The sequence below is a fragment of the Hydractinia symbiolongicarpus genome, chromosome 8 (assembly GCF_029227915.1).
Source record: "Hydractinia symbiolongicarpus strain clone_291-10 chromosome 8, HSymV2.1, whole genome shotgun sequence".
NCBI lineage: Eukaryota > Metazoa > Cnidaria > Hydrozoa > Anthoathecata > Hydractiniidae > Hydractinia > Hydractinia symbiolongicarpus.
Genome location: NC_079882.1, coordinates 20,190,751 through 20,204,259, shown reverse-complemented (window position 1 = coordinate 20,204,259; position 13,509 = coordinate 20,190,751). Strand labels below are relative to the sequence as shown.

At 33.0% G+C, this 13,509-nt stretch overlaps 1 protein-coding gene across 1 annotated transcript; it reads left to right on the top strand.

The window, feature by feature from the left end:
• The first annotated feature begins 3,217 nt into the window (after window positions 1–3,217).
• LOC130654960 (hsp90 co-chaperone Cdc37-like) lies at window positions 3,218–13,217 on the top strand. The gene is made up of 11 exons (XM_057457659.1): window positions 3,218–3,592; window positions 3,662–3,795; window positions 3,870–3,981; window positions 4,265–4,312; window positions 4,707–4,757; window positions 5,494–5,556; window positions 7,505–7,663; window positions 8,082–8,197; window positions 8,647–8,767; window positions 12,290–12,358; window positions 12,501–13,217. The coding sequence occupies exons 1-11, from the start codon at window positions 3,560–3,562 to the stop codon at window positions 12,696–12,698; spliced, it is 1,104 nt and encodes a 367-aa protein (XP_057313642.1). The 5' UTR covers window positions 3,218–3,559; the 3' UTR covers window positions 12,699–13,217.
• Window positions 13,218–13,509: the final 292 nt, after the last annotated feature.

Sequence of the window (13,509 nt, the reverse complement as noted above, 5' to 3'; positions counted from 1 at the left end):
AAATATGTACCCTTATTGAAATTTCTACTTGCTGAAATGAATGTGGGTGCGAATATTCTGGAAAGTTTGATTTGATATGAATGGCTGTTAAGCAGCAAGGCAATCGTGGAACTGCCCACGAACTTTCTAGTATGTATTGACGGGGAAGGATCTCTTTTATGTCAGGTGTTAACACATAATTCGGCTGAAGGCATCTGTTGTTTTTCAAATTAAAATATAGTTGCGTGTATCGTCCGTATTACGCGATGATATAAACAAATGCCTCTAGCAACTTTTTGTTGCTAGATACATAACCAAGTCTTTGGTTTTGACTTTTTAAGCTATACAAGTTCGCAAAAAAGCTGTGGAGTTAAGAGTTAAGCATAAAGGCATCTGTTGTTCTTAAAATTAAAATATGTAGTTTGCTTGTAGCATGTATTGTCTGTATTTACGCTACGTGGGGAGGATCTAAACAAATGCCACAAGCGTGCCGACTTTTCAGAAACGCTGCAAAAACCACAAGGTACTCGGGTGACTTCCGGCGTTTTAAAAAAAATATTGCACCTTCCTTGTCCTTGAGAAAATTTTAAATAAGAGCAATGTTGCATTTCAGGCACAATTTAGGCGATTTTGGATTGGCCCACGCTTTTCCGGGGGTAACGGATGAAACCTTGAATAACACCCTAAAAAATGCCTGTGGCTGCCCTCACATATACAGCGATTTCGGTGAGTCAGCAACCTCTTTTAGATGGGACTCTAGCAACTTTGTTTGATACATAACTTTGGTTTTGACTTTTTAAGTCTCTAAAAACTTCGTAACTGTGTAACTATGTACTTATGGGACAAAAATGTATTGAACATATTTTGCCAATGATATAATGTAGATACTTAATTAAAAATTTGCAAATACAATTTTTTATTGTGTGACATATCTAGTTACAAGGATGAAATTGCCATGATTTCAGAATTTTTCTGACACTTTTATTGCACATTATTGTTTAATTTTGTTCATAAAATGTGACATTTGATGAAGAAAATTTCAGACAAGTATTTGTTCAAAGTTTTTTCGAGACTTCAACACTACTTGATCAGGTCTCTTGTAACAAGGCAGTATGTTGAACACTCTGACACTTTGTAATATGTAGTGTCTCTCATATGTCTAATTGGTAGTAAATTTGATTTAATAGCATACTGTTTATAACATTACCTTACAATACAATTGTATTACTGTTACAAGCTCTCTGTTTTCAATGTTAAATATTGCAAACAATTCCTTCAAGTATTTTCAAACATAAATTATTCTCTGTGAAGCTGTAAAGAGTAAAGTCCAAAGTGTTTTAATCGCTGGAAGTAATCTAATATATTTTCACATTCTATTGTCCAAATGAAAGATTGTTGCACCTCTTCAATCATAGCAATTTGTCCCTTTTTCACTGGATTTCAGAGTTAGGAGAAGTTGTCAATAATTGGAATACTAAGGACTTCCATATTTTTATCATGGCAATTCTTGATCTACAGTACTGGAAAAAGGTTGTTCAACATATCGAGCACGCAACTTGAGCGAACTCCCTTGATACGCTATTTACCGCGTTTATAATAGTAAGAAACAAGTAAAATAAATTGTCATGATCTATCAAGAATCTAGTATTGTGACAAAATCCGTCTCTATGTGTTGTGATAATGTGAATAAAGAGAAAGTTTTTTTAATTTCAATCACATCTCTGCTATCTTTTATTTCAAATAAGTGTATATTACAAGAAAACTTTTAACTTTCGTATTTATTAAAGTAAGTCTAGCGCATTACTTTTTTAACGTCTTTTTAAATTTTTGAAATGCAATCTAACGAAGCTTTTCTGTTGCCGTTCTTCGTTCTTAAATTTTTAAAACGCCATCTAAAAAAGCATTCTTATCGCCACATTCCGTTCTTAAACTTTTAAAATGCGATCTAACAAAGTTTTTCTGTTGCTCTTAGATTTTTAAAATTTGATAAAAAAGAAAGATTAACGCTAGCTTTATACCCTAGATTATTATGCATAAGTTAAAAAAATATAACACAAAGAAAGTATAATTATATTTAAACATCTGTAATCATTGTTGAATACACTCTTAAAATAGTTCTGTTATAAGATAGTGTTAATTAGCTTCCAGAATGATATCGAGACACCCAAGCTTAATGAGACTCCAAGGTCTTTAACATGTTTTTCTTTCATTAAAATGTTTCCAAAAGAGTCAATGTATACTTCATTTTTGTTCCTTCATAGATTTATTTGATCCAAATGTGACCGTTTGAAATTTGTCACTATTAAACTGCATGTTTTATTTTTCCCCGTTGGTGAATTGATTCTAAATCTTGCTGAAGGCTTTCCTTCTGTATCATTTTCACACAATATTCTATTGTGATATACTTGTGTCATCAGCAAATGAAGAACCATTAAGTAATGTATTTTGTTTCCGATGTTAACAATTTTTTTCTTCAATTGTCATAGTAATTGAATAAAAATTGCCAGGTAGTAGTTTTTTTGTAGTTTTTCACAATTTAATTTACCCACAAGTGATATGAAACTGTCTTTGATAAGTTGATGCTTGATAAAAATGTTGATTGTTTATTTGCTTTGAGTTTTAATGGTTAAAAACTTATATAACAATGTTATTGTCGTTGTGGATTTGCTTGTGGATGGCATGATTAGTTGTAGGTCAATTTGACCATTCGTTTTTGTGTCCTGACAGTCGAATGTCAAATTTTAACAGTCGCTGACCATTTATGGGCCATTATTTTAAGCAATGTATAGTCTAATTAGGGGAGTTGCCTAGTTAGGCCATTTGGTTTAGCAATAGGTTAACAATAACCTTTTCATGAGCTTCCAGTAGCACCAGAACTTTTGTTGTTATTGTTAATCTAAGATTGAAATTTTAGAGATATTTGTAGATTCATGTGTAACAGTTAGGCTTAAAAAACACCTTATAAATACGAATGTGACATAAAACCCCAGACTGATTTGTTCACTAGCTGCAATGATCTTGTTTGTTTTTTGCTTATTTCTGCTATGCCAACTTTTTTTCACAGTTAATAATCTTTGTGTACATAATATTATAATACTTTATTTTTGAAAAGTTTGTTATATGGTGCTTGCTATAAGGAATTTTGCTACCGTTTATTCAGCCTTTATCAATAAGACTACTTGCCAAAAATAACTATATGGAAAAGTCTCCCCCTCTAAACACCCATCCTCAGCATTGAAAATCCCAACTTTATGCAGCGATATCAAAATGCACTTTTTTATTATAAAATTTCGGTTTAATTAGAATTTTTTTAATCTCCTTTTGCTTTGTGTGTCACGTGTCTTATCATTTCACACCTTTACAAAACTATATTTCTTAATTTTGCCATAATAAAAAGGAACATCATCTTTAGCTCCACAGACACTTATTAGAGCATTCACTGTACCTTTCAATCTATGTATCATTTAAGCAGTGTATATGTAAAATCCACTCCATCTGAAAAATCAAAATAGAAACTTTCACATTGCATCATTTTTTCACTAGGTAAAATTTTTCAATAAACCTACATAGCACATTCAAAATGGTAGACTACAGAAAATGGGATCATATTGAGGTTAGTAAATATTGTTATGATAATGTGATACAAAAAAAAACAAAATTAAAACAACTTATGAGTTCTTAGATAAGTGATGATGAAGACGAAACACATCCTAACATTGACACTAGGAGTTTGTTCAAATGGCGACATGAAGCTAGAGTTCAGCGCATGGAAGAATTTGATGACAAAAAACAAGAGTTGCAAAAGAAGATAGATGCGTAAGTTGAAACAAAAGCTGTGAGGTTGGCTAATTATTACAAGTATTTAGTTTGTATTTTGTGATTATCTATAGCAATAAAGAAAAGATGAGGAATGTAAAGGATAACCTGGCAACGGCAATGAAAGAAACCAATGAAGAAGAATTAAAAAAGCTGCAAATGTCCTTGAAAGATCTAGAAGTTGAGGTGAATCTTATAATGTTCCTCAAAATTATCATACCTTTTGCTTGTTTTTTTTAATGGATTATTGTATACCTTCAGGGAAGAAATGGTTAGTGAAGAATAGATTTCAGTAGAAAAAAATGCATAATTAATGTTTGCAAATTTGCCTTGTATATATTTTGCAAACTTAAATTTTACATTTTTTTTAAACAAGGATGGATCATTGTGGCTACACACCATGAATATTAAGCCTACTAGCCTATTGTAAAATGCTTGATTGACTGACTGTCTGTTTCTTATATGTTAGGAGGAAAAACTGCTTGATGAAAAACGCTATCTCTTAAAAGAGGAAAAGGTTAGTGCACAATAAACGTATGTTCTACGATATGTTAAAACTAAATTTCTTATTTAGATATTTCTATTACTTTAAGAGACTTTTATGGACACATTCACAAATGTTTTTGCATTTGTGAACAGAAAAATTTGTGAATAAGTCATACAAAGATTTTGTGAACATAAATTTTTTGCAGATCTTGGAATTATTATTAAAGTATCAAATTGAAACTACAATAAACAAATTTTTTCACAAACATGTCATTTATGAATTAAAAGCAGGATTTTGTCACGGTCATAAACTTTTGCAAATAAATTGTTCTTTATCTGACCAAACGTTTATGCACTTAAAAGTACACAATGTACTGCATTAGTTTTCTGTGCTAAATTTTATTGCCATTTTATTATTTCTACAGGCACAACCATTAAATGTGGATACATTAAGCAAGCCAGGCTTTTCAAAAACTGTAAGTTTTTACTTGTTTTGTACTGATATCTTTTTAAAAGCTAATTTGAAATCCAACTTCAGTCAAGTCCAATTTGACTGTTGCTATATTTACTTTAGGTGAGTCTGTTTAGTGAAGGACTAATGTGAAAAAAAAAATATGCCAGTCCTGCAAATTTTATTTGACATTATTTCATCAAAATTGTCCATGATATTTCTATTCCTTATGAAAAGTTTTACCTCAGAAAAATAATGTAAAATACCCATGTGAGTATTACAAATGTGCAGTGAAAAACCAAGGTTCAGATTAATTGGTCAGTTTGGTCCTAATTTTTACTGTCGAACCTTCCATCAATTTTTAATAATGCTTTTCTGTATTCACAATAGTATCATTGTATTTTTTATCTTTTAATATGTATGGAATATAGTAATTCAGGTACAATACTAGTGAAACAATTGTTATATTGGTGGGTCAACATTGTAGACTTTTATTAAGTCATTAATTGACAGGCAATTATTGTACATAATAGCCAAAATCCGGAAAACTCTAAAGAAAGCAGAAAAAAGAAGTAATGTAGGAAAAACCAAGGAAACCTTTGTCAGTTTCTTAAAAAACCTTTTTTTAGAGCTCTTTTTGTTTTCTCATTTGTGTGCCAACTCTAGTTGAATTAAACCCAGAGGAAAACATAATCCAGTTGTGTTCTGCTTTGATTTTTGACATGTATTTTATATTCAGTGTATTTCTTTCCTTATTTAAGATAATTAATAAACCAAAGCCAAAAAAGGAAACGTTATCAGAAGAAGAGCAACTTGAGCGTTCAGTAAGTAATTAAAACAAACTTATTTTAAAAAAAGATGTGGCACTTTGTTTAAAATTTGATTATTATAGCAATCATAATGGTATATATAATATCAACTGTCTTTACATGAAATTGTTTTTATTGCAATGTAGTATGTATTATCAGAATGGCAAATTACAAAAACTAGTCGGAATATGCCAGCCTGCCGCATGCTAGAGTGTGTATTTAAGTTTAGGATGAAAAAAAATGAGATTACATTAGCAGCCGAAATAATTTGTGAATTTAAAGGAAATTGAAACTTGAAAGTAAGGCATTTTGAACTCTGCATATGAGAGAAAAAGAAAAGCAGAAACAAATGTTTTGACACTTAGGAGATAAAAGCTCTGCAGCAACACTGTTTAGATCTTTTTTGGTATCCATAAAAAACCTGGCACTGGTGCAAATATTTTAGCTTGCTGATTATTATCAAGCAGTGCGGCAGGGACAGTATCATCAGCAAGTAACTGTTGCGGGTTTAAAATAAGCTTCATATTATTCGCTTTGCATTTTATTTCTTCAACATTGGGTAGATCATCCATAAGGTCTTCATTGGCAAACTTCAATGCAGAAGAATGGTCACGTGATATATTGAATTGATCTAATAAATGAATATCAGGCAAAAAACAGGCATTATGACCTTTATTTTGACTATGTCCTGCCAAATCCATTTGACAGCACACATTAGCCTGCTGTGGATTTTCATTTGCACAAAAAATCTGCCTGAGATTATCCAAACGCCACTGCACATCGCCTTGCTGGTGTTTTTCATTTTCCCTAACTGCAGCATCCTGATCTTTATGTCGTTGAAAGTGTTGTTAATGTCTTTGTTAGCGGGCATCACCAACATCCCTGCGAAAGTCTGTAGAGCACGAATAGGGTCAGGTAAGATCTCCTTTATAGGGTGAAGTGGATTCTCTTATAGAACTGCAGAATCTTTCATTTCTGTGACGAGAAGTAAAAAATGCGATTTTGCAAGCAAATGTAACAGGAAAAGAGCGTACAAAGTCTAAACTATGCTAAAGCTAAAATTTTAAAAAACAAAGAATATATGGGTAGGTAAACAAGAAGAAGAGATTGTAGTAAAAAGCAATAATTATTGGTGATAAAACCATAAAACCAAATTATAGTTGTGTGTTGTCTCCTCTCGTGGCAAGGCGAAACGATGTAGCAAAGATGCAACCAGTGTGAAACGTTGGACATACGAACCAGTAGTCAATATATGCACCATTTTGACTATAAAAAGGCAATACCGGATAAAAGTTTGGAAATGAGGATGCAAACCCACCTGAAAAACAAATTTAAAACATGTTGATTGGTTATACAAAAGTGCCCGATTAGATGGCAACGAAACGTCCGTGAAAAGTTATCATTGGACTAAAACACTCACTTTAACTAGCTAAATGCAAACAGCAATAAAAGGTTTTTGACAGATTTTTAACCTGATAAATATATTACTGCGTCCACCTGTATCCACTGTTGCTTTTGCTTTGTCATTAAGAACAAGTTTAATGACAAAGCAGAAGCAACCATGGATACGTCGTGCAAGGTACGTAGCTGAAAACATTAAAATAGATAAAATAGTATATCTGAGACATACGCGGACCCGGCTAAGTTTAAAAGGACTTTTATGAAGTAACAAAAGACACTATATCCAAGAGGCGATTCCGTGGTATTAATATTCAGGCTACTGGGCGTACCGCTAAAGAATAACAATATTAAGAATCACTGAATTTCATCTTGAATATAGTCTCGCATTCCTAGGTTTTCAAAATGGTGGACGGGGTTGATTACTGTGATAATGGGTGCGATTAATATGGCGTATATTATAAAAAACACAGTTTTAAAAATTGTTTACAGACACACAACGATTATTATATTATAGTTATAAAAATTGATTGATATTTTATTGAATGATATTTTTATTTTCTAGAAAAAGTTTATGGAGCAATACAAGGAAGAGATTAAGAAATATGGCATGTTGCATGAATATCATGATAGTGAAGAATTGCTTATGAAATCTCCTCACCTTGCATGCGAAGATACAGCTAACTACCTGGTTGTGTGGTGTATTGATCTTGAAGTGGAGGAGGTAACATATACCTGCGCTGTGTTAGCCAGTATCTTCTACTCTGTGTTGTAAGCCTCAAAGCAAAACTACTTAGATTGCATTATCTTTAGGATTCAATTATTTTTGTTCCGAAAAAATGCAATTAAAATTTAATGCGTCTTAAAGTTAGATATTTTTTAATTTGATGTACTCGTGGTTTTGATTTTGTCTCTGAGTTGTAAGGTAGCAAGAAAAAATATAATAAAAACAGTTTCCAATTTACAGTCAAAAAAAGTCAAAAAAAAGGTTTTTGAGGAGCTGCTCTTTTGTTTCTGCAGCCATATGTTTAGGTTTTCTGCAGCAATGTGTTGCTTTCATCTTATGTGAGCATCTGACTATTTGCTACACCAATGTTTTGCTTAGAATTAAGTGTTCTGTTATTGTCATATTATTTCCATAGAAACATGCTTTAATGGAGCGTGTTGCACACCAAACCATATGCATGCAATTTCTACTGGAACTCTCAAAACAATTGGAGCTCGATCCAAGAAGCGCAGTCAAACCTTTCTTTACAAAGTAAGTGATTCAAACGGGAATTTTTTTATAGCGTTGTACGCGTGTCTTTTTAACTTCATTTTGGATTTGTTGTTTTTTTTGTTTTTTATGTCTATATTGCTTTTTTTTCTTCCTTAAACAGTCAGCTAGTTTATCAGCTATAACTAAATGAAAAAGTAGGGAAGAAAATTTGAAAATGTCAGGATTTTCAACTAAATACTTTTGGCAACATTTGAGTGGACACCCTACAGTTATTATAAAACGGTGCTTTGATAAGTTGGTTCAATAAATATTAACCTAAATTTCAGAACTTTTGGATTTTTTAAAAAAGGCTGTATTGTTAGTGGTTGATGCCACGAAACTTTCTTTAGGCTAAGAGATTAGTCTATATTTAAAATTTTACCCTGGTCTATGTATGCATATTTAAAACCATGTTTTCTTATAACATACAATGTATTAATATCTCATAGAATGCGCAAAAGCGATGACCAGTACATGCATGGCTTTAACGACGAACTGAAAGCCTTCATTGGTCGCGTCAAAGATCGAGCACAGGCGCGTATCGACAAGGCTATGAAAGAATATGAGGAGGTAAACAGTCTTTTCTATCATTTCGTATTATATCTGTCTATTCAAAGTGGTTGCGCCACAGTTTTGTTTCCGGCTCCAGTAGAGTCATTTCCTTACTTCATGCTAACAGCCGAAGAAGGTTGCACGAAATACCGATGCGTGCTTAGATTTGTTAACCTCATAAGCGACGAAAGCTAGTGGCTATTACTAATTATTGAAAATTACCTAAAAATGTTTTGATAAAGGTTGAGCTTTACCTCATCAGATATATGACCAATCCTTGGTGTGTAGTTTTCTATTGCATGTTGATTATGACAAAATTAGAACATTCTGGGGTAAACCCAAGTCTCAAATCGAAATTGCCAAAAAACATACAACATAAAATGGATGACTAATTTTTTGTGTGAACGTGAGATTGCTTCAGATAGGCAATGGAGGTGGGGTTGACTTTCTCAGTCCTTACAAGGACTGAGAAAGTTGGTTTCCTCTTTCTTTGGTTTCCTTGAAAGTAATTTAGGGATATAAGACATGATTTTTTCATATGAATACCTTATTCTGCAAAGTATATGGCTTTCTTATAAACAAACAAGAAGCCCTGTGGCTTTAAGATTTCCGTCATTAGCCTGAAAGATTTTGAAATTTAAAGTAAACCTTGAAAACGGAGAAAACGGAGAAAATAAAATTATTTTTTAAAATGATCAGGAAAATTCTGTAAGTTCCAGAATACAAATCTTGCTATGTAGAAAATTGACGATTCGAACATAACTTCTGAACGAGCTCAATTTGAATGATGAAGTAGTTCATTGTTTATTAATTCAGTAATAAATACATATCAACACTAGTCGTTAGCCCGTGGAAAATCCACGGGTTCGCCCGTCCTTTTTATACCGCATTGCGTGTTTGTCGCTATTGCGCAGCTAAGCTACCATTTTGCGTGACAGACAGACAGACAGACAGACAGACAGACAGACAGACAGACAGACAGACAGACAGACAGACAGACAGACAGACAGAGGTATGCGGGTATTATAATATAGATTTGAATATTTTAGTATTTAGGCCTTTAAAGTTTACTCTCTTGTTAAAATTTTTTTGAAATGCTGATGGTGCATGGTTTCATAACAGCTGATCTGAAAAAGAAAGCACGTTTTAAAAATAAGAAACAAGAATACAATTTGACCATAAACTGCATTAAAACCAGGTTTTTTAATTGTCTCTTTAACCTCTCTTTGCCTCTCTTTTTGATTTAAAAAGGGAATTTAATACAAAGATACAAATCCATCCGATGTGATGCACAGGTATATTTATATATAAATATGTATATAAATTTAATCAGGCCGGCTTTTGATATCTTTGTTAAACAAGTAACATATTAGGCAGGCGGTGCATAATTTTGAAACCTGTGGACAATACAGGTTTTATTTTGTTGAAATCGATTTATTGAATTCAACTGATTGTTTATTATTCTTTTTTGATTCGAATTCTCAAATTTGAATTTCTTTCGGGAGTCGGATTAGTTGCAAGTTTTCATTTTGAGGAAACTGATTGGTCATTGTTTTGCTTGACAAATTGACAAATTGAATTCAACAAGTTGAAACATAAAAGGGTACACACACAATAAATTTGCGGATTTGAAAAATTGATGGTCCTTTTTCGTGAGATTTTTAAAAATCAAGTTATTTCTAAGAAATCTTAGAAAAATATTTTATGATACTTTGATTGAGTTCAAGAAAGATTTTCAAGGAAATTGGGCACAAGAAGAACTGATAATTACCCAGTAACAGAATAGTTAGCCGTTTTTCATTGGCTCCATAGCTCGGTGGTTAAAACTCTGGCACTTTGTGCGAGAGAACGGGGTTCGATCCCCCTTGGCGGCAATTCAATATTGGTGAGTAAATGCTACCATAGCCTTGGGTTAACCCAAGCCATGTGAGAGACATTGGGGAGATGACACACTATGTGATGCTACAGGGAGTTGTCTGGTGGAGCGAGGATCCTAATTGGGTCCTCATAGTTCAAAATGAGCATTAAATACTCTAGGACACCCTATCTAAGCTATGATCTTTCCTGGAAATAATAGACAGGATTTGTAAGGCTAGCCATTAAAAATATACAGACATTCTATTTAACTATGCAGAGTAATTATATATATATATACGGTGCGTACAGTATAATTAGCCGCTTATACAGCTACTTATACGATATGTATCTTTTTACTTAAATTTTCACTTTTCTTCGTTATCGATCTCCCCATAGCCATCTATATTTTTATAGATCAACATAAAGTTGTGCTTCAATTAAAACCAAAAATAAGAACAAGAAACGATTTTGCAAAAAAAGTTATAATTTTATTGTAGCTAGCAGTACATAATGTCGTATATATTATTAAACAACAAAAGTATTCTGATTTCAAGAAAAAAACATGGAAAAGACGCAGTTAGCTGTAAAGAACACAAAGAAGCTTTTAACGGCTAATTATACTGGGCGTAGCTCTATCCTCCGTCGGCTAACTATATATTTTTACAGGTTAATTATGAGTTCACCGACTGCTCAGTGGAAGCAGCAATAAACTTTTGTCACGCTTGGACAACTTTTTTGCAAAAAATATAAAAAAAGCCTGTGCGAATATGTATATCTTTTTATCTGATAGAAGTTGTCCCACAAAGTGTCATTTGGAAGTTATTTTTAGCACCCTTTTTCCCATAAGAACAGGAGTTGGTTGTCCAATCATGGAAGAACTACGCAAGGGAGGATAAAGGTTTTTTGTTGCTTGCTCTTTAAGAAAAAAAAGCACTCTAATCAAAGCACTATTTTGTGTAGCTAGCTCCATAGCTAGCTAGCAAGTAAGTAATTCCATGACTATCAAAAGGGGTATGTCAGCACTATTCAAAAGGAGATCCAAGTCCATTGCCAAAAATTGAGATAGCTAGCTAGCCAGCACACCTTTCTCACTTGCTATATATAAAATCATTCTTACCTGATAAAATACACAAATTTAAATAATAGTGCTTAGCTCTCATCAATAAAGCCACTACGACCAAACCAAAGAGACCAACAAGGGGCAACCAACAAAGTGTAAGCACTTTTAGTCATGGCCGCACACGGAGTGGTTTGGCCACACGAAGAGTACACTCTCTATTCAGATTGGTCATTTAATTGACATAGATTAAAATAAAGCATCTTCATTGGTTTATGAAAAAATGGAATTTTCCGAGCGTTTAGCCTGGACAAAAACTTAGCAGCGTCCGGGCTCTGTGCTGTCTCTATCTATATATATTATATATCTATCTTCCATCAGGTGATTTTAAAGATTCCGCCCCGCATAGCGGCGACGGAAATCAAAGAGTTTAACGTGTTACAGGCGTGACTTTTCCAATTGTAGCAATCGTACGAATTAAGAATGCGTAATCTGCAATGTCTTTACTTTCAGCTTTTATGCCAAACTTGCGTTGACTGGACTACTCCTGTTTACTGTTCACATGTTGGAATAAAATTTCACAGAGAATGTGGCCTAAAGAAAGTCACATTTTTTTTATTTCTTAGGAAGAAAGACAAAAACGTTTGGGACCTGGAGGATTGGACCCTGTTGAAGTGTTTGAATCATTGCCCAAGGTATTTAATTTTTCTTGTTACTTCTTCTCTCGATCTGGTTATAAATAGTTTGCACATACTGCGAGGGTATGGGTTATAGGTTGGAATGAAAATATTACAAAGTTTCACCAAGAAACATAACCCGTTCTTTTTTGTGACCTAGAAACTTCAAGAATGTTTTGATTCGAAAGATATACAGTTGTTACAAGATACCTTAACGGCGATGCCAGAAGAAGAGGCTAAATACCACTTAAAGCGATGTATCGATTCTGGACTCTGGGTTCCTGATGGAAATAAAAAGGCAAAAGAAGCCGAAGAAAGTGAAGAGAACAGTGAAGAGCAGTATGAAGAAGTGAAATAAACGAATCTTGTTTTTTCAACGGTTAAAAAAAATCTTGAATGAAAAGAATTTATAAACTTAAATTTATTTTACGGTTTGGCGTTGTCGGCTACCATATCTGTAACTTGTTCATCGTACCACTTCCATGTCTTTTTTTTATACAATAATTTTTATTTTTCCTAACTGTTCCGAAATTTATTCACTGTGAGTTCCACCACAGTGTCTATATTACTATACCACACTGACACACAGTGTGGTATAGGCAGTTGGTAATCACAGTTCATTCCTTGCTCTTATCGAAGCTTTTCCCTGTTTTATCTTTGAATCGTATGGTGAAGAAGTTATCGGAAACTGAGCTACTGAAATATTTCCTCTTCAAATGTTTTGTACTGAAACTGGAGTTCTGCTACTAGCAATTATATGTAAAACTTTTTAGGATATGTTTATCAGAGTTGTCAGATTTGGCAGTATTTAAGCTAGTAGACTGAACGATACCTTGTTAAAATTAAAAATATACATGTGTACAAACATACATTTTCACATCTGTTTGCTCTCTCTGTCTGATGCAAATAAGAAAAAGTAATCTAGTAAAAGTGAGGAGGACTCTGAAGAAGACTATGTAAATTAAAATAAATATATAAATCTGAGATTAGACAAAGGATAAAAATTGAAAGTTTACCGATATGTAATGTTACAGAAACAAAATGGAAAACAATAAAAAATTCCTCAATACGGTGTTTATTCGTACCAGCCTCCTTAAATTTTTCAATCACTTGTAACTTTGAATTAGTTTGTAAGTTTTAGAAAAAAATCTTTAGGAAAAAACCCCCAA

What these genes read in the sequence shown, in the direction of transcription:
- LOC130654960 (XM_057457659.1), top strand. Translation starts at nt 3,560, where the DNA reads ATGGTAGACTACAGAAAATGGGATCATATTGAG. An exon ending in ATCTCTTAAAAGAGGAAAAG is followed by an intron (nt 4,313 to 4,706) that starts GTTAGTGCACAA and finishes TTATTTCTACAG; the next exon opens with GCACAACCATTAAATGTGGA. An exon ending in GTCAAACCTTTCTTTACAAA is followed by an intron (nt 8,198 to 8,646) that starts GTAAGTGATTCA and finishes AATATCTCATAG; the next exon opens with AATGCGCAAAAGCGATGACC.